Source organism: Rhinoderma darwinii, chromosome 3, assembly GCF_050947455.1.
Source record: "Rhinoderma darwinii isolate aRhiDar2 chromosome 3, aRhiDar2.hap1, whole genome shotgun sequence".
Classification (NCBI taxonomy): Eukaryota; Metazoa; Chordata; class Amphibia; order Anura; family Rhinodermatidae; genus Rhinoderma; species Rhinoderma darwinii.
In genome coordinates this window covers 374900236-374922568 of record NC_134689.1, presented here as the reverse complement: position 1 = coordinate 374922568, position 22333 = coordinate 374900236, and the positions used below count along the sequence as shown (strand labels likewise).

Sequence of the window (22333 nt, the reverse complement as noted above, 5' to 3'; positions counted from 1 at the left end):
CACAATGCTGCACTGCCAAACACTTCTATCCCATCTTACTTCCGTCTGCAGGATTTCTCATGTGCTGCACCCATTCTGTGACACTCACTGCCCTGAACTGACAGACTTACTCATAACATTCCCACTTTTAAGCGTGCCTTCAAAACTATTTTTTTTCAAGGTCACGAATGATATACAGTATAACCGAAGTCCATGGCCCATACACAAACCAACCTGGTCACAAATATCTACACTCCACCCTGTTATTTCCTCAACTAGCTACCCTTGATGCATCACTCTGCACTTTTTATCCGTGTTGGCTCAAAAACTGGCTGGCTGACTGGTTCATGCAGCTTTATTTATATTCCGTTTGCCATAACAAGGGACTGGTCATCTGGAAAAAATTAGCACCTCGTACCTTATGTGTCACTCCTCCTAGTGCATTTAGAGTGTGTGCTCTTATGGGCAGGGACCTCCGTCTTTTTGTATCATTGTTTGTTCATGTTTTTATTTTTATTAGTTGTTATTTAAGGCAATGTTCACATCTGCCTTCAGCATTCCGTTGTTCTGCTCCTTCAGAGCAGCAGAACAAAGAAATTACCGAAAGCGCAGGTTCCATTGAACAACGGGGACAACTGGTACTGGACGAAACCCATTGACTTTAATGGGTTCATGTTGTTGGTGTCCATGGTTTTAACAAAAAACATTAGCGCAGCACTAATGTTTTCAGTATATTCGGTGGAATCTGCGACGGAGGCCCTAACGGAGCCTCCTACTCAGATGTGAATTAGGCCTTACTTGTTAGTTACTTCCTCAATGACAAAGCGCTGCGGAGTATGTTGGCACTATATAAATAAAGGTTGTTATTATTATTAAACAGAAACGAACAGTTACAGAAGAGTTATTTATGTACAAGTGAAAAAAAAAAAGCATACACACACAAAATACAGTAAAAAGTTCACCTAGGGTGTGTCCAAATAATTTAGATATGGAAACATACATCATGTAACAGGAAATACATTTCTAAAGTTTGTGCATTTTTTTTATTAATTAGAATTTTTTCCTCAATTCTGGAGCTAATGTTCCTAAGACATGCTCTTCCACATCAATCCCCCCTTTCTTCAGTTGGAAGCAATTTGCAATTTCCTCTGGCAATTCAGTCAAGTTGTTGCCCATAAGGTCCAAGGTAGACAGGAGAGGTAGCTGTCCAATCTCAGGTGGTAGACTGGTAAGTTTATTAGAACTAGCATGGAGTGACCGGAGTCTAGAGCAACGGAACAGCTCACGTGGTAGGAAAGAGATTTGGTTAGATACGATTGCCAGTGTTTCCAGACGTGTTAAGTGACCAATTTCATGGGGGATAAATCTGATACGATTATAACTTACATCTAAGTGTCTTAACCTAACAAGATTAAAAAGAGAAACTGGTAAATTCTCCAACCTATTATGGGAAATTGAGAGCTCTTCCAAGTTATGCAGAAGCTCAATAGATGGTGGGAGACGACAGATCGCATTGTAGGATAGTCTTAAGATGTTCAGACTTCGGAGACGCTGAAGGGTTCCTAGTTCGTCAACATATTGCAGATGGTTGGATGTTAAATCAATACATTGCAAACTTGATAAGACAAGAAGGGCACCAGGGATTTTTGAGATCTTGCAGTGACAAAGGTTAAGCACCAGTAAGTGGTTCATCCTTTTCAGTTGACCCAGGGAACCAAGCTCAGTATCTCCATTCTGTATGCTAAACTTTGACAGCTGCCCAGCCACATCCAGAACTACTGAAGGTAGATGAGACAAGTTACTTGTTAGAGAAAGAGACCTAAGTGTGGATAGTCCACGTAGAGACTGTAGACGGATGGACTTGTTGTTGGAGCAATTGAGGTTGCCAGAAAGATGCAGTTGATTTACATTCTTCAAACAGTACATCCAAGATGGAAGTTCTTCCATGTCTGTGAATCTAACATGAAGCACTTTTAACCGCTCCAGAACAAAAGACAATGCATCAGGGTCCAATTTGACTGAGCAATGGCTTATATGGAGCTCCGAAAGAGATTTGAGTTGAGACACTGCTCCTACAATCTTTGCAGAGGAGATCAACTCTAACTTGAGAACCTCAATTTCACTCAATTCATAAACATCTTTTGGTATAACTGGGATCATTGACAACTGCAGCTCAAATCGTCCATTGGTGTCCTTGTTGATCATCTGTCTCAGTTTCTCTGCTGGCCACTCTGAATTAAGTGCTAACTCTCTGAGCCTCCCTTCGCTTACAGCTGAGAGGAACACAGAGAATCTTCTTGAGTACAAGGTGTCATAGCGGTCTACCATGTGTAACATGAAGGCAAAATCATTTTTAATATCAGGGATATCACTAAAGCCAGCTCCTTCACTATTCTTCTCAAAGGTGTAGACCCTGAGTGAGCTGCTAAATAACCAAAATAACGCATAAGCAGACAGGACAGCATAGACACAAACAAGCAAAATGTAGGTCAGCAGAAGTTTTTCTAGTATGAAGGCCAAGTTGTGTGTGCAAGTGAACACAGAATATCCCATGAGATTCTGTATGCCTGGTTTACAAATATGGTGGAAGTTGAATGAACCTATCAAACTGAGTGAGTACCCCAGGATTATAGCCACTTTAACCACTTTGAAAACAGTCTGACCAACATAAACTCTATACACAACATCTGAGTCCTCAGCATGAGCTCGGAAATGACGTATCTTCTCAAATAAAGCCTTAGCTTGCTCTTCCTCCTTTTTGTCCAATATTGCAGAAACCGTGAGCGGTACGAATGAAAATGGCATTTCCTTTATCAGTGGTGTCCTGGGGGAGTAGTCCATGGAACGTGAACTGCTGGACTTTTGACGGTTGTGCTCTGGAGGAGGCTGGTCGCTAGTTTCCTCAAGTGCTTTAGTAGTCCATGGAGACTCAAAACATTTGGCCAGGATAGAAAGGAAATGTTCAACCTTCGAAGATGTTTTTGGATACTTGAACCAGAAATTACTGCTCACCAATAGCATCAAGGTGTTGATAAGAGCCAAGTAAGGAAAATATTTTGACTGCCATGGTACGACTTTGTGGTAACAAACAACACTCACATACATATACTGTTGGTAGTCTAAGTTGGTCAAGTGGCCAATTCCTTTTAGAATAGTTGGAGTAGGTTGTGTGGTCATGCTAGCTTCACTAAAGTCATTTAACGTGTTCTTGGCAAACTTTGTAGCCTTTGGCATACAAACAACTTTATCCATGGTGATAAGGAGTGTTGCAGAGAAGAAAGATGTCATAAGCATAATTATGAGGAGATAATCCATAAGAACGTCCCACCAAGGTTTCATGGCCTTGAAATGGGCCTGGGTCTCGGCCAACAACGCAGCCTCGCTTACTGTTATCATACCTGGAATTAGGGAAACAACAGTTAGGGAAACATTCAAAACCTAAAAATTTTATTTTGTTTGATGTTTTCGAGCAATCTGAAGCACTCCGTGTTGTCGACAATGGTTTGCTTTGGCTGTCTATCAGAGTGCTATAACGTATGAAGAGGATTTTCTTTTTACTGGAGTAACGGGTGTAAATACTAAAGCATGATTGCACCATTACTTGTCAACTCTAGTTGGCCACTGAATAGATGAGGGACATAAACACTTTTCTGTTTGGACCCCTATTGATGCTTGCAGAGATAGACCACTTTTAAGATGACTGTTCGCTGAGTGATTGTGTGGCAAACAATTATATTCCCCGTATCCCCCTGAGCGTTATTTCAATGAATGGAGATAAATGGCTGACTTACACTGTTTACCTTGGGGGATATTTCGGCTCCAAAGCTAGCAGAATTGTGAATGCTGCCCTGTATTATAATACAGGCTGTAACTCAGGATCATTAGAGGAGAAGTAATGTATTTACATTGTTAACTTTATATGTAGATTTATTCTATATGTAAACGGTAAAATAGTGTATTAAAGAGTGCAATAAGCTTTTTCGGGCATGTTCATATCTACATCAGAAAACTGCAAAACTACTGCTCCCTAAAAAAAAGTAGCAACAATTGCACAGAAATACTTACATCTTTGTTATTAAGACCTCAGTTTTACCCATTTAAGTGAATCAGAAAACCAGTGCAGAACCACTGAAAGACAGGGCATGGTGTAGTGCCCTTAAAAAAAACCCACATCATTTTCAGCTGCAATTTTTTTTTAAATTCCATTCATTACAGTGACACATCTGATGCTGCAGTACAATAATTCAGACCCACGTCCGGGTTACTCTGCCTTGTATCAGTGACGTAAGCTAACATTAACAACTGTTATGGAATTGCAAGTTGAGCGATTCCCCAAAGGCTGCTGGAGACTGTCAGGAGAGAGTGTGCAAATGAAACCGCAACCTCAAATCCGTCACAACTCTAAGGCTACTCTAAGGTTTTCGCCAGAGCCGACCGCAAGGTGGAATGGTCTTTGCTGCATAGAACCCGGTTGCCTTAGCAGAGTTCAGTGTGGTATAAGAGGTGCAATGCAGGCAGGATAACCAGCCAGCCAGAGGATAAACACAAGGTCCAAAACAGAGCAAGTGGAAATCAGGTATATCAGAGGTCAGAACCAGCCGGGAGCAGATGATCAATATCGGTAAACAAGGTGTTAACGAGAGACAAGCCGAGGTCAGTTTCCAAGAAGTCCAGAAGTCAGAAGTACAGAGAGTGATTGATCAGGCTTGATCAGAACACCAGAAGACTAGGAAAATCACAAGCAAAGAGCAGGTGGAGGAAGGCAGATATAAATACAACCCCACACCTAATTGGCAGAAAGACAGAGAAAAGAGATAGGCTCAAACTAAAAGAGAACCGCCCAGAAGCTAGAACAGTAGTCATGGTGATCTTAAGGGAACAGGCGTTTTCCTTATTATTATAAAAAAAAAACACCTTATATGCTCCATCTCCACGTTCCCCCTCTATTATATGCTGCCCTCAGATGGAACAGCATATATCAGCCAACAAATTCCCATATGTTCCTGATGTACTAATTTATTAAAAGGGTTAAAAAGAAGCATTCTATGATATTGTAGAAAGTTTTTAAAGAAAAAAATAATTGCGTTGAACAACCAATAGGTGGCAGATTTTGCTTCAGTGGGTTGGATATTAGAAATGTAGGTGGTCTTCTATCCCATCCTGGAGTATTCCTAAAGGTCCTATGATGTGGTAAGGACAGTCTGTGATAGATTATAGTATCAAGGACTGTATCCATCAACATCACTAGACATTAGTCCTATACATATTTCACTGCTCATTCAAAAATATACCATTTACCCGTCAAGTGCTAGCTGGCTTCTTCCGCTTGTTTAACCCATGGACTTGCCTACCTATGTTTACCATTGGTTTTCAGGGTTATCCTGCTGAACATACGCTGCTCTTCAATTTCTCTTACCTTCTTGAAGTCTTGTTGAACTTACAGTCCTTACCTCTACGGGCGAGCATTTTTAAACCAGGAAGCTGTAGCAGATTCTTTTCTTTCTCAATCCAGGACAAGCCTTAACGTGTATCTTGTGCAATCTGTTCTTTATCTTTGGAACATTCAAAAGTGCGTGCCCCCAACTTCTATCCCCAAGGCTAATAGTTTTGTCAGGCAGAAACCTTCACTCTACGGCCACTTTTCACTCGTTCCTGTCTGCAGCTACATCTGAGAGTCGGCGGCCTCACCCACACAAAACTTTGGTTGGTTTAAACATGAGTCAATCATGCAGAACTTGGCTTACAAATACTGTGTACACATCTTTCTAGATATTAAAGGCTTTACATTTATGCGCTTTAGACCGTTGACTGATTGGTGTCATTATGACCTTACGAGTTTCAGATTCTTTATAAATGGTGGATGGGTTTTGGAAATCAAAAAAATAAACTTCCCCCTGAAATCAAAATCACGACATGGCCACTAGTACAGCCCCCTCTAAGGAGCTTACTCAGAAACAACTACATAAATAACTAAGGACCAGTTGAAGAAGAACTTGACAAGGGACAAACTGAAGGACTTATATTTGCCCATCTTGGGTTTCCTTACTCTTGGTATTGTAGAACTGCACACTTCTATATGTGCTTTATTGACCTGCAATTAATATCTGTCTTAGGCCTCATGTACACGACCGTAAGGATTTTTACCGTCCGCAAATACGGATCTGCAAATACAGATGCACATCCGTAGATGCCCCCAATTGAGGAAGTGCCCATAGACTTCTATGGGCAAGTCCATGCCAAAATTTGCGGACAAGAATAGGACAGGTTCTATATTTTGTGGATCATATCTATGGCCCGGACACACATCCATAACTATACAGAAGGGTGTCTGTGGCCTATAGAAATGAATGGGTACGCAATTTCATCCGTAATTACCTAATCCGTAATTACAGATGAAAACTACGGTCGTGTGCATGGGGTCTTAGGGTGAGTTCACACGTGCAGGCTTTGGTCAGATTGTTTTATGCAGTTTTTGAAGCAAAAACCAGGAGTAGATTCAAATAAGAGGGGAAGTAGTATCTGTCCTTTATACCTTTTCTCCCTTTTTGGATCTACAAATTGCATTAAAAAATCGGAACAAAACCTGATCAAAACATGTGCATGTGTGAATACACCCTAAGGAATCAGTTCCAAGACAACAGAACCAAAAGGTAATAAAATGTATGTAAGACTATAATTATTGAGCCAAAAAACCTTAACATCACAGTAGACAATAGAAGTGTTTAACTGGTTTGCCAGTTCATACAGGTTGACAACGTATTTGCCGAGGTCGACTGCATGCAATTTAACCATTATTTTTATGCCAGGGATAAATGAACTCTCATTCTCCACATTCAAATATCTTCACTGGAGCCATTGAGCTCCATTGTCCTTATTAGATGGTAGAAGTTGAATTGACATAAAGGATCTTGTTTGATGAGGGAATTTTAACGTGAAAGTTACAAAAGACCCGTGGTAGAGTATTCGAGAGAAAAGAAGAAGCACGGGTCCTAGTCACGTTGAATTTAGTGGTTGCATTTGAGTTGGCATCTAGAGATAAATAAAAGAGAGAGTGCCAGGTTCCAGAGGGTAAAGTTTGCCAGTGTAAGGCGTATGAAAAGTATTCTTATGTGGTAAGATTTGAGGGGCACTGGTCAACTTCATAGTAGGCTACAAAGGAGGGTCCATCGGGGGTATGATGAAGGCAGGAGCAAGTATTCAGGTTGGATCAGAAGTAAGGAAGGCGTGGAAATGGCAAATGTTTTACGTCGGAAGTGACAGAACTTGTTAAGACTGAGCCAAGTTAAATATTACCTGTAAGCTGCGGGCTTGTAAGACTAGAGTCAGCGTGTAGATATCTGCCACATTGTTTGTACAGCGAGGGAGGGGGAAGACTGAGGTAACAGAAAGATGATGAACTCACTTTTGTTCACTTGGATCTTGAAGACGTGAATGACATTACTGATAGAGACTCACATGTTCTGGATAGTAAAGAAGTAAAAGTAGAAACAGGACTATTGATATGGATTTTTCTTAGGCTCTGTTCATGTCTGCGTCAAACTCACAGATTACAAATTTAAGGGGAAAAAACAGTCCAGCATGCAGCACTATTTTTCCGGTGTCGGTTGTATCTGTCGTACGACGGATCCGGCAAAGTGTTGTGGCTTCTTTTTATGAATGGAAGCCACAATGCAAGTTTGAACATAGTATTAGTTAGTCTTAGTCTTAGTTCACCAAAACCAGGATCTGATCCTGTTAGATGAAAGCAAGTAGACTTTTCCCAAAAGTCTCTCCTTTCCCTTGATAGAATGGAGTCCTGTTTTTTGGTACAAAATATATGACTATCACATGTATCTCTAACACAGAAGTATGAATGAAGTCTTAGCTACACACAGACTTTTATTTAAATGGCCACAAAATTTAGCACAAGTGAATCTAAGAAACGTTATAATATATTTTAGCAGATAAAAATGCTTAATTTTCCCACTTATCAATCTTCTTTCCTCCACCACCTAACTGCTCACCAACTCTGAATTGACTATTTTTTCATCTCCTCAAGTCTAGACCGACTCTCAACTCACTGAGGGATCAGGTTACAGCTGCCCATAGAAGTCTATGGAGAGAGAAGGGGGATGAGGGAGCAGAGTGAGAGAGAGGCAGAGAGACACTGCTACAGCTTCTAGTAAGTGTTATATCTAACTCCAGTGCTGAATTTACTGCTAAACTGCTCATTACTGCTGTGTAATCTCCTCTATGCTGTTTCATCTTCTATATATCTGTGATAGATGGAGATAGGAGAGCAGGATTCCCCTTCTCTGTGTGCATTGTATAGAAGAAGACATGATAGCAGTAAGGCTCCATCCACTAGCACAGAGACAACGGAGAATTAGGCTACACTTGTAATGTCCCCCAAGACATTACTTGTATGATAATGTGTGTAAATGTATTTTATGACATTTTTGCACTTTTAGGTACTGTCACTTTAAAATAACAAATGTGAAGTTACAATGCACTTAGGACATAGAGGGGGTCCTGGTTCAGTAAGAGGAGGAGTGGCAGTTGCAGTTAGTGGCAGTTGGAGTCAGAGTCGGTTGGTAGAGGAGGACAGTGGTACCTGGGTCCATACATCTAGGATCCAGAGACAGGCTGCCTAGAACATCAGGCCATAGTAAAGCTCACAGGGAGAAAGAAACAGCCTTAGGCCTTACTCACACGAACGTGTGCGTTTTGTGCGCGGAAAAAAACACAGCGTTTTGCGCGCGCTGCACTGCCGTGTGTCATCAGTGTTGGCTGCGTGGCTGCGTGATTTTCGCGCATATGCCATGCTTATGACAAGCGGTTTTGATGTTTAGAAAAAGAAATGAAGGAAGTGCTTTTATTTTTTCCTTCATTTCTTTATCTACTGTTGCGCGAATCTTGCGCGTCACAAGGTAGTGCTTCCGTGCGCCGTACGTGATTTTTACGCACCCATTGACTTCAATGGGTGCGTGATGCGCGAAAAACGGCCAAGTATAGGGCATGTCGTGAGTTTAAGTGTGTGATTACTGGCCATGAATTACGGAAACCGCGTAGCTCACTGAGCTACGCTGTTTCCGTAAGTACAATAGAACTGACTGGTAGTTATGGAAACAGCGTAGCTCGCATTCTACGCTGCTTCCGTAACTGCCATTCACTACTATAGGAGTTATGGAAACAGCGTAGCGCCGTGAGCTACGCTGTTACCTTATTAATGGTCGGGAATCACACGCTTCAGCCACAATATAGAGCAGTAGAACTGGGTTTAGAGGGGGTCGGATTCTAAAGATAGGTGCGGGTCCCAGAGGTGGGACCCGCATCTACAGTGAAGGAAATAAGTATTTGATCCCTTGCTGATTTTGTAAGTTTGCCCACTGTCAAAGACATGAACAGTCTAGAATTTTTAGGCTAGGTTAATTTTACCAGTGAGAGATAGATTATATATAAAAAAAAAAAAAAGAAAATCACATAGTCAAAATTATATATATTTATTTGCATTGTGCACAGAGAAATAAGTATTTGATCCCCTACCAACCATTAAGAGTTCAGCCTCCTCCAGACCAGTTACACGCTCCAAATCAACTTGGTGCCTGCATTAAAGACAGCTGTCTTACATGGTCACCTGTATAAAAGACTCCTGTCCACAGACTCAATTAATCAGTCTGACTCTAACCTCTACAACATGGGCAAGACCAAAGAGCTTTCTAAGGATGTCCGGGACAAGATCATAGACCTACACAAGGCTGGAATGGGTTACAAAACCATAAGTAAGACGCTGGGTGAGAAGGAGACAACTGTTGGTGCAATAGTAAGAAAATGGAAGACATACAAAATGACTGTCAATCGACATCGATCTGGGGCTCCATGCAAAATCTCACCTCGTGGGGTATCCTTGATCCTGAGGAAGGTGAGAGCTCAGCCAAAAACTACACGGGGGGAACTTGTTAATGATCTCAAGGCAGCTGGGACCACAGTCACCAAGAAAACCATTGGTAACACATTACGCCATAATGGATTAAAATCCTGCAGTGCCCGCAAGGTCCCTCTGCTCAAGAAGGCACATGTACAGACCCGTCTGAAGTTTGCAAATGAACATCTGGATGATTCTGAGAGTGATTGGGAGAAGGTGCTGTGGTCAGATGAGACTAAAATTGAGCTCTTTGGCATTAACTCAACTCGCCGTGTTTGGAGGAAGAGAAATGCTGCCTATGACCCAAAGAACACCGTCCCCACTGTCAAGCATGGAGGTGGAAACATTATGTTTTGGGGGTGTTTCTCTGCTAAGGGCACAGGACTACTTGACCGCATCAATGGGAGAATGGATGGAGCCATGTATCGTCAAATCCTGAGTGACAACCTCCTTCCCTCCACCAGGACATTAAAAATGGCTCGTGGCTGGGTCTTCCAGCACGACAATGACCCGAAACATACAGCCAAGGCAACAAAGGAGTGGCTCAAAAAGAAGCACATTAAGGTCATGGAGTGGCCTAGCCAGTCTCCAGACCTTAATCCCATCGAAAACTTATGGAGGGAGCTGAAGATCCGAGTTGCCAAGCGACAGCCTCGAAATCTTAATGATTTACAGATGATCTGCAAAGAGGAGTGGGCCAAAATTCCATCTAACATGTGTGCAAACCTCATCATCAACTACAAAACACGTCTGACTGCTGTGCTTGCCAACAAGGGTTTTGCCACCAAGTATTAAGTCTTGTTTGCCAAAGGGATCAAATACTTATTTCTCTGTGCACAATGCAAATAAATATATATAATTTTGACAATGTGATTTTCTGTTGTTTTTTTTTATATAATCTATCTCTCACTGGTAAAATTAACCTAGCCTAAAAATTCTAGACTGTTCATGTCTTTAATAGTGGGCAAACTTACAATATCAGCAAGGGATCAAATACTTATTTCCTTCACTGTATCTGACATTTATGACATATCCTGTGGATATGTCATTAATGTCTCTGATGGGAAAACCCCTTTAATGAATTGGACAAGGCCATAGGTATAGACTGAGGGAGAAAAGATGGGAGCTGTGGGGTAGTGGGCGACTGCGTCACATACAGACTTTTATCATATGATAGTCACGTGACTTGCAAACAAGGTTGCACAACTTTTTTTAACCACTTGCCTTTCTTTTTTTCCAAAGAAAGTGAGCAAGAACCATTTGACAATGCTACACGAGTATGTCACGTAGCCACTGGATAGGACCATGGATGACATGTCACTACAGCCATATTCATTACATACAGCTATAGCTTTCCAGGGCAGCCTTGGGTTAACATCTTTTGGCACAGCTTATCATGACATCAAAATGGGGGAAAATTGAACGCAATTGAACAACATATTTATGTACTTTTCACGACAATATTGATAGAAAAACAGAAAGCTAAGTGCACTCAGAGTTACTTACTTTTTTATACGTAGATTTCAACTGTAAGGCCGGGTTCACACAGAGTTTTTTTGCAGGAGGAAAATCTGCCTCAAAATTTCGTTTGGAATTTTGGAGGCAGATTTTCCTCTGCCTGCATGCCGATTTTCGCTGCGTTTTTCGTGGTGTTTTTTGCCCACGGCCATTGAGCGTTGGAGGCATAAAACGCAGCGAAATATGTTTTCTCTGCCTCCCATTGATGTCAATGGGAGGTCAGAGGCGTATACGCCCGAAGATAGGGCATGTCCCTTCTTTTTCCTGCGAGCCGGTTTTTGCATTTTCAATGGGAGGCATTTTCGGCCGTTTTTTGGCACGGTTTCCGCGTCAAAAAATTTGTAAAAAAACTCAGTGTGTACTGGCCCTAAAAGTAGAATGGCACTTTAGACTACAAATTCAGTCTGCTATATCTGTGTATTTAATTGGCACACCTAATTTTTCTCTGCAGTAGCGTTCTACAAACCATATATACAGAATGTACCTGCTGACGTGAGTTGTTACACGTGACTTTATTTGATATTTGTTACGTCATTCACAAGGTCAAGATTCCAAATACGCAGCAGGTTCTACCGTAGTCCATATAGTTAGGCCTCATTCACACGACAGGGTCCGAGTGTCGGCCGGGAAAATCGGCCGTTTTTAGCCGATTTTCCCGGTCGGTTTGCATCCAGTTTGCATCCGTTCCGATTCCGTTCCGGGCCGTGTTGCCGTTTTTACTGGCCGATTTTGACCCGATTTGCATCCGTTTTTTTCCCTGTCCGTTTTAAAATCGGATGAATTTCATTTAAATTTGTTGCCACACACAGCCCTTTGTAGATAATGCCACAGCCCCCCTGGTAGGTAATGCCACCCAGCCCCCTGTAGGTAATGCCACCCAGCCCCCTGTAGGTGATGCCACCCAGCCCCCTGTAGGCGATGCCACACAGCCCCCTGCAGGCGATGCCACCCTGCCCCCTGTAGGCGATGCCACCCAGCCCCCTGTAGGCGATGCCACCCAGCCCCCTGTAGGCGATGCCACACAGCCCCCTGCAGGCGATGCCACCCTGCCCCCTGTAGGCGATGCCACCCAGCCCCCTGTAGGCGATGCCACCCAGCCCTCTGTAGGTGATGCCACCAAGTCCCCTGTAGGTGATGCCACACAGCCCCCTGTAGGTTGCACCCATCCCCCCCCCCTTCCAGGAGAAGTCACTGACTTCAATATCCATATATGGACAGTGTAGTCACGGACTTCTCCTGGAGAGGAATTCCCTGCCACAGGTCGGGAATTCCGCTTCAGAAGTGAGTGATGTCACCGTGTCCATATATGGACAGTGTAGTCGCTCACTTCTCCTGTAGCGGAATCCCCGGCCATAGAGTCGGGGATTCCGCTGCAGAAGTGATGCCACCCAGCCCCCTGCAGGTGATGCCACCCAGCCCCCTGAAGGTGATGCCACCCAGCCCCCTGCAGGCGATGCCACCCTGCCCCCTGTAGGTGATGCCACCAAGTCCCCTGTAGGTGATGCCACACAGCCCCCTGTAGGTTGCACCCATCCCCCCCCCCCTTTCCAGGAGAAGTCACTGACTTCAATATCCATATATGGACAGTGTAGTCACTCACTTCTCCTGTAGCGGAATCCCCAATCCCCGGCCGGCTTTGTTTGTCCTTTGGATCAATATCTGGTGATATCACAATGTGCCAAATGGGATTATCCATAAAACTGCAGGTAAACATTTAAATGTAGTAAAAGATATTACAATACAACCCTAAAAAATTTAAATGACAAATTCAGCTCTGCTATGTCTGCACATTTTGTATACATGGCTGTGGAATCTCTCACACTGTTCCTTAAAGGGAAATTCCAATTTTAATTATGACACTTCTGAAATTTCCCTGTGTCTGAGATTTTGGGCTACAGGAATCTGATGAAGTTCACGTGAATTACAGAGCAAAAATATGACAATTTGTGTCTTTTACATGATCAGTATCCCAGCATGAGGTGGTGCTGGTTATTATTAGGGTTATAAGAGGTTTCACATCAATTTTCATAATCAGCTTCTGTTTTATTATGGCCGTTCTCAGTCGTCACCACTAGATGTCACTCCACTCATTTCAGTTTGATAGGCAAAGCGCACAGACTGGTCATCAGTCCATAGCAGCCTCTCCCAGTGAGATTGTAAGTGTGACAGATTCATGACTCATTTAGTCCAGGCCGTAATTACAGACGCCACTTTTCCCAATTATAGAGGCGTACCTGTGTCCTCCCTAATATCCCTGCCATATGCACACAAGGCTCCAGGAGTAGAGGCCGCAGTGAAGCGTTCTGCAGATCCCTTTCATTTATATAAACCACACACTTATGGATATACATGGTATATCCATAATATATACATGGTAACTCCTATACGGAGAACACACCTAAATATCCAAAGCGTGTGTTTAAATAGGCTCTGTCACCAGATTATAAATGCCTACATAATCTGATCGGCGCTGTAATGTGGATAACAGTGGTTTTAATTTTGAAAAACTATCATTTTTGAGGAAGTTATGAGCAATTTTAGATTTATGCTAATTAGTTTCTTATTAGACAACTGGGCGTTTTTTTACTTTTGACCAAGTGGGCGTTGTAAAGAGAAGTGTATGACGCTGACCAATCAGTGACCAATCGGCGTCATACACTTCTCTCCATTCATGTACTCAGACATTGTGATCTTGCGAGATCATGATGTGCGGCCACATACACCCACATTAGCTTTACTCAAGTTTCTTGAGAGTGAATAGACATCATCTCCAGCCAGGACGCGATGTCTATTCACAATCCCGAAATTTCGGTAAAGTTTGTGTGGGACTTAATCGCTGCACAGCTTGATCTCGCGAGATCACGCTATGAATGACAGCACAGCGAGATCACGCTGTGCAGTGACTAAGTCCCACACAAACTTTACCGAAGTGTCGGGAGTGTGAATAGACATCCCGTCCTGGCTGGAAGTGATGTCTATTCACTGTCAAGACACTTAAGTAAAGTTAATGTGGGTGTATGTGACAGCACACGCTGTGCTGAGTACAAATACACATGAATGGAGAGAAGTGTATGACACCGATTGGTAAAAAGTTAAAACACGCCCAGTTGGGCATTAAGAAAGTAATTGGCATAAATCTAAAATTGCTCATAACTTCCTCAAAAAATGATTGTTTTTCTAAATAAAAAACACTGCTGTTATCTACATTACAGCGCTGATCAGATTATGTAGGATATAGGGCACTTAGAATGTGGTGACAGAGCCTCTTTAAGCCGTGCAACGGCTGTTGCTGACGTAGAGTATTCAATGGACCGGTTGGTACAGTCGTTGTATCCCTACAATCTTGAGTCCTAGTATTGAGCTTCACCGTAAGGTCAGGGAAAATGTCCTACAAGTCAGTCACATCTCAGAGAAAACTATAGAAGTCATGGGTGGAACCATGTGGTTCTGATGTTTGGTCCTGCAGAACCACAGGTGGGTCATAATACAGACATTAAAATGCAGTTGTGTTACATCCATGTGGAACTGGCCATAAAAGGCGTTTTGGGGGATTTTTTATTTTAGCCCTCTTTTTTTTTTTTTTGATGAAAGAGAGATTTTTTTATTGCGGTTTTTAAAAATTCTTTCTAGCGCCCGCTGACCTGAGATGTGCTGCATATAATCATTGCTGCAGCGCTCAGGTCCGTATTTCGCCCCCCAACTACTCATTCTCTGTACAATGTACAGGACACCCAAACAATGCGCAGAGAGTGTGTCCTTGCTGCAACCGTGTCACAAACTGTCAGCATGTGACAACAAACGGGCAGATTTACTACGGTGTTTGCGTCTAGAATGTATCGAAAAATATGCCAAATTTTGGCACATTTCATTTAAGAAAGTTTGTGCCTCACTAGATGCTTTTAAAAAGTGTCTAGAAATGGGGTATGTGGCTTAGCAGGGCAGGGGACGTGGCTAATAATGCATCAAACGAAAACTAACCCAGCAACGAGTTGGTATAAGAAAAAAGTTCACACAGCTTATTTTCGGCCATTTTTCGGGCCAAAAACGGCCGAAAAATCAGAAGCAGAATGCCTCCAAACATTTGCCCATTGATTTCAATGGTAAAAACAGCGTTCTGTTCCGACGGGGCGTTTTTTTACACGGCTATCTTGAAAAATAGCCGCGTTGAAAAACGCTTGCGAAAAACAAGTGCATGTCACTTCTTGAGCTATTGTTGGAGTCGTTTTTCATTGACTCTATAGAAAAACAGCTCCAAAAACATCCGTAAAAAACGTGAGTTGCTAAAAAAAAGTCTGAAAATCAGGAGCTGTTTTCCCTTGAAAACAGTTCCGTATTTTCAGACGATTTTTAGTAAGCGTGTGAACATAGCCTTAGGGCTTGTCCACACGTAACGGATTTTATGCGGAAAATTTCAGCCGCATTTCCGCTTAAACTAGCAGAAAAACCGCACCATTTCCTGTGGTTTTTACTGCAAAAAATATCGCAGATTTTGCTGCGTCTTTTTCAAGCCTGTGTAATGGTGATCTCTCCCTTTCCGCAGCAGTAAATGATATGCTGTGGAACTAAAAATACCTACCACAGGTGAATTTCTGGGCTGAAGTTTTCCGCAGCGTGTGGATGACATTTGTTCAATCACACCCACTTTGCTGCTACTGTATTCCGCTGCGTATTTTCCATCCGCAATTATGGATGGAAAATATGCAGCAATTCCGTTACGTGTGAACAAGCCCTAAGCTATAGCTAAATCTTCGTAAACCTTCCCTACTCTCTGTGCAGCGTACAGGTGTCTCGTAAAACTGCACAGAAAGTATTTTTCTATTTTAACAAGTTATTGAAAAGCCCTCTCATTCTTCATGAATAAAACGGCTAAAATAATAAAAATATCCCACTGAATAGGTGAAAACCACTAGATTAGTGGGGGACCAAACTCTGGGACCCCCACAAATTGAAAGAACGGGGAACCAGCCGCAAGACGGCGGCTAGGAGAAGTTTAAATGGAGCAGAGTTCCCGTTCTGACGGTGGGGGTCCCAGAAGTTAAACCCCATAACATCTAGCATTTTTCAACTATCCAAGACCGGAATACCCCTTTAATATTATTACATAGAACTGTACTCAGAAACAAGTCTCCGTTTTCAGATTTGCAGACATTTCGCTTTCGCTCAGTTTTTGGAGATCAAAGGTAATTTCCACTCATGTTTCTATAGCACTTTGATGTGAATGACTTGTAGGACATTTTCCTTGGTGAAGTAGGGCTGGGCGATAATGACGTAAATCAAAAGCATGATTAATTGAACATGTAACCTCGATTACGATTGAACGATTATTTCGGCCACACCTCCTATTTGCTTTCTACACCATTGAATTAATATTTATTCCCTGAGCCTGCTGTATATAATATACCCCCTGACCCTGCCCCCACACAGTATATTGCCCCCATAGTGCTCCCCATACCGTATAATGCCCCCACACAGCACCAATAGGGACTAATAAAATACATACTCGCCTAACCCTGTTCCAATGATGAGTGGAGGAGATACCTCCGCTCCTTTGGTCTGTGTGGCTCGGTGCAGACAGGTGCGATAACATCACTGCCTCGCTCCGGTCTGCACCAAGCCTTGAGTATCCATCAAGCCAAAAGTGAATGGTAGTGCAGGGATCTTACAGCTCCCTGCTCTTCCATTGGATTCAACTGTATCTGCTTCCCGAGGACACAGATACAGTTGAAACCAGGAAAAATAAATAATCGAAGAAACCAAAATGCACAAGATGACGTTGCTTAATTGCTCTGAATGTGTTTCATTTTTTTTTTCCGATTAATTGCCCAGCCCTACAGTGGAGCTCATCCCACCAGGGCCGTGAAGTCACACGATTGTGACAAAAAATACTTTGATGATAGTCTTCCAGCTGCTCGTTTCTTCAGTCAGTCGTCGTTCTTGCATAGCTTAGACGTGGGGTTCAGATCGTTGTTCTGCTGCACGGTGGAATTTGCTCTAATCAAGCCCTGACCACGGGAGATGACAATGTACGGGTGTAGTTCCACGTAGCAGTGTCCACTTGCACGTGAAACACTGCTTACTTGCGTTAGTCTAGGGCCGCACGAATTTGACGATAATACACGGCAAAATTATGCAGTCATTTGGCCACCGCTAATGGGGAGGGTTTGGGCTACATGGGACCGGACCCTAATTTAGAGTGGACCTGGTTCATAATTCCTTGCTCTATATGGAAATCGCTCACGTTACCAGCACCGGTACAGCCTCATTACATTACCTCTTCCCCACAATGCCTGACAGACGACATAAAGCACTCCTCCAGCATTCACTCACATGCTCTACATCTATCATATGATCTCCTTTTTTACCCATACATCTCATACTTAGGACTCATGCACATGGCTGTATTAAAGCTCTGTACTACCTCGAAGATGTACCAAAACATATAAGGGCACCCATAAGCTTGTATTGGTGCCCGCTGTATCTATATGCAGTTTTATTTCTAACAGATTAAGTGCAAAACCAATAGGAAAAAAAAAAAAAAGATGTGACCCGTTCCATTGCATTTATTATGGAGTATTGCTTCTAGAATCGAATATCTCAGACATACGGAAACAGCAGGGAGCACTATACGGCGGCACAGTCCATGCAGCGCCATAGGACGGAGCTACAGGAACTTCGTGTAGCATGTGCATGAGGCCTTAATCCACAATACTCTTCTATAGTCATCCACGGTCTGTGTACTTTTGCCTATTTTCATTCTATCGGCCTGTATCAAATTGGTCTTGACCCTTACATCCCTGCCTGTAATAAAAATGTCTGTTAGTGTGATTGGTGCAACGTTTCTAATTAGTTTTTTAAAAATTCAGTTTACTTGTTGAGATACAGCTGCTCTGTATTCTCTATAAAGAGCAGCAGTATCTAGTGCTAAATCATGTTCCAGCCAGGTTTGCAGAACTGACGGGTTCAGTGACAGCGAGTCCTACGTGTCTCTGACCTGCAGGATCCACCTGTTACCTATCACATCTAGGTTCGTAACTTGTGTGATAAATTACAGGTGGATCCTGTGTCTCAGAAACGCAGAACCCACTGACACTGAACCTGTCAGTCCCGCGGACCTGACGGGAACAGAATTTAGTGAACGATACAGCTGCTCTTTATAGAGAATACAGAGTAGCTGTATCTCAAAAAGCAAAAAACTAATTTTTAATAAAAACGAAATGATAAAAGTTAGCTTTATTATTACGGTTTTCTTTTGTTAATTTTTTTTTCTTATTTTTTTCCTTTGCAAAATATGAAAATTCTATCAGGGAACGTTTGGCGGTTGAGTAGTAGACTCAAAAGGTTGGCAGTGTTCAATCGAATCCAAAATTAGAATCCAAACCTGCGATAATCTGTCTGTAGGAGACACATCTTCTTCCCGCAACATCCAGTGCAGGAGATGGTTCCCCTATGCGTACCATTCTATATACTCATCTTTTTCTAGAGGAGTATTTTGGTTCACAGGGGTATCATGGTCCAGATATGTGAGGTCTTGTTGGACGATGAGGGAAGATGTTTCACCATAAAGGGAGCTTTGATGGGCTTATTATGGTACTGGGTTTGGTGTATGTTCCTCCACCCTGTGCTTATTTCAGTGTTGGATAATATTGCCTACTTTCTAAATAAAGCTGGGAGTTCCTTTTCTTTTAATTGGGGACTTTAACAAAGTTTCGGATGAAGAAAAGAATCATAGGAGGTTTCCCTCAAAATCGGTTAACGTCAGCCACTCTTTTGAGCTTTATCTGGATGAGATGGGATGGCTTGACACAGAGGACTTTCCATCCAGATACATCCCAGTTCTCTTCTTATTCTAAGACCTCGGAAACTCTTAAGAATAGACTTTGTATTGGCCAATAAACAATTGATGGGTTTAGTCAAGAGGATTTCACTGTATTAAATAATATATAGAATTGTGCTCCCACAATATAGAAAAAATTGGAAATTCACTGAAGTGACATTTGAGTAAAATATACCTTTTATTATAGTAACTCGCTAAAAACAGGGGTAACACACCACTGTGAAAAAAGCCCCACCGTGTATATTAAAAAATGTATTAAACAGTAAACACTGAATCATTTAGATAAGTATATCTCAGTGTTTATAACGATATTCACCGGAATCAGCATTTAACCTGGGCACAACAACAGTACGAGCCCCAAGAACGCACCAGGGTCCGTGATCAACACCGGAATCTCCTAGCGCTGGGTCCACCACAATGCTACTGTCCCCTATGCAACAATCCCATATACAAAAACGACCCTACGCGTTTCAAATACTCATCCTCAGGGGTCTGTATCTTGGTCACTCTGGCCTGATTACCAGCGATAAAAATATTCGACAGCAGATATTCTGCTGCGCATCACGGAAGGATGCTCGCGTCGATGTCGATGTTTAGTCAAGAGGGTAGAATAGGAAGCCAGAGGCCTGTCGGACAATTCACCCATTTGTTGAAATTGAGACCTCAAGGAGGTGTTGTACTAGGAGACCATATATATTCCCCTCCTTAACCCCTTCCCGCGATTGAGTGTGACTATGTCCAGAATCAGTGATTTCCCGCAATAGGGCGTACAGTCACGCCCAAGCTTTAAACTGTCACCATGTCAATAGACACGGTGACAGCATCCTGATAGCAACTGTCATAGACAGTTGCCAAGCAGGATTTATGGCACAGGACCAATGAGAATGGTCCAGTGCCGGCAAGCGGTGTGATTGGGCAGTCAGTACTTGCACTCAGCAGTGGCTTGTTTTGCTGGCATCTCCAGCTCTGACAAGCTCATATCCGTCAGAAAGCTTGTCAGTCAGAAGCCAGAGAGAAGACAATGGAAGAGTGTTATAAAAACAAAAAAAAACCCCAGCGATCTGCCCCCCCCCCCTTCTGCGCCCACTGACCAGTGATCACTCCCTTTGGTGCCCACTGGTTATCAAATATATAATTTCCGTCGCCCACAGTGCCTTTCTGCCATGCTATGATTTGTGGCCAGTGATCACCTGTCACAGTACCCAGTCGCCATCACCCTGCAGTGTCCCTAGATTGCCCACTCGGTAAAAATGCCACGTCTCATTTAGTTTTTCCCCTGGTAGGTAGGGTACCCTTACTCATCGAATACAACAGGGTCACTGGTCTGTTCTCGTTCCCCAGTTGGGAATAGCGCAGTTTATCTTTTTTGTTAAAAAAAAATGTAAAAGTGTTCGTTAGTAGCTGAACTAAATTATTCAATATGGCCAAAAGAGTCTTCTGAGCCGGAAGCATATCAAATGATGTGTTTTCCGATACGGACAGCGCAAGTGAAGGTGAAGCGCAGTTCATGCTTTCATCTTCGTCCGTATCCAGTGACTCTGAGTCTGCAACCCCCTGTTAGCGCAGAAGAGCCGTAGGTCCTGTTCTGCCTGAGCTGACATGGGTAGTTGCGGACAATTATACCCCCGCCCCGCGCAGGTGCCTGAATTCACAGCCACCTCAGACATTCAAATTGACATTACAGGCTTCAGCCCCATTGATTATTTTAAAGGTTTTTTTTCGGATGCCCTTTTAGATTTAATGGTCCAGCAGACCAACATCTATGCGATCAGTTTATCTCCCAGAACCCTGACTCTTTATGGGAAAGGCCAAAATTGGACCCCCCACAAACACACTGGTCTTCCGGAAGTTTTGGGGCATATTTTTAAGCTTTGGTCTAGTAAAAAAAACTCAGCATGAGACTATTGGTCCCCTGATATTTTATACAACACCCCCTTTAACGCACAGTAATGACAAGGATGCGATTCGAAGCTATCCTAAAGTTCCTGTACTACAATGACAATAGTCACTGCCAGGGCCGGCCCTAGGCTAGATGGCGCCCTGTGCGAAATGATCTTTCGGCGCCCCACCCCATCATTAAAAAAAAATGCCCCATAAAAAAATTATAATGCCCCTTTAGTGCCCCAATACAGTATAATACTAATATTTAATAATATAATAATATATTACAACCCCTTCAAGGACACAGTATTTTTTCCTCTAATTGTGCCCACAGTATTATGCCCCCTGTAGTACACCTACACAGTATAATGTCCGCTTAGTGGCCCCTACACAGTATAATGTCCGCTTAGTGGCCCCCACACAGTATAATGCCCCCCTGTAGATTTTGCCATATAGCTTCCCTGTAGACAGTGCCATAATCCCCCACCTCCTTTTTGTAGATCGTGCCATACAGCCCCCCACACCTCCCCCTTGTAGACAGTGCCATACAGGCCCCCACCTCCCCCTTGTAGACCGTGCCCCCAAACAAAAATTGTACTCACCTAGGCCCCGTTCCCATGACGAACTGAGCTGCTCCATGACGGGACCCTAGTACAGAGTTTCCCAACCTTTTCGGACTCGAGGCAGCACTGGAAAAATTAAATTTGCTCAGGGCCCCCTACCAAAAATTGTTTTGAGAAAGACAGAAAACGGCTAAGAACAAGCATTCCACTCGTAGGCTATGTTCACACACGTTTTTTGTAAGGCAAAAAAAATCTGCCTCAAAATTCCTTCAGCAACTGACCGCGTTGTGTGACCTTTTTTTTGTGTTTTCTCTTAAGCTGTTGAAGTGAATGCAAAAGACGCAGGAAAAAAAGCTCCAAATGAGCGCCGCACTTTTCTGCCTCCTATTAATTTAAATTGGAGGTCAGAGGTGGAAACCACTTGAAGACCATCAGCCCCCCCCACTCACAGAAAAATGACCATCAACCCCCCACTCACAGCAAAATGACCATCAGCCCCCCACTCACAGCAAAATGACCATCAGCCCCCCACTCACAGATTCCCCCTGTAGGTAGCACCGCACAGCCCCCTGGTAGGGAGGGCCGCACAGCCCCCTGGTAGGGAGGTCCACACAGCCCACTGGTAGGTAGTGCCACACAGCCCACAGCCCCCTG

General features: G+C 43.1%; 1 protein-coding gene across 1 annotated transcript; it reads right to left on the bottom strand.

Moving 5' to 3' along the window:
• Positions 1-1029: 1029 nt before the first annotated feature.
• On the bottom strand, positions 1030-5445 carry LOC142748287 (volume-regulated anion channel subunit LRRC8D-like). Its single transcript, XM_075855386.1, has 2 exons — positions 5430-5445; positions 1030-3377 (listed from the first exon to the last, which is right to left on the bottom strand). The coding sequence occupies exons 1-2, from the start codon at positions 5443-5445 to the stop codon at positions 1030-1032; spliced, it is 2364 nt and encodes a 787-aa protein (XP_075711501.1).
• Positions 5446-22333: the final 16888 nt, after the last annotated feature.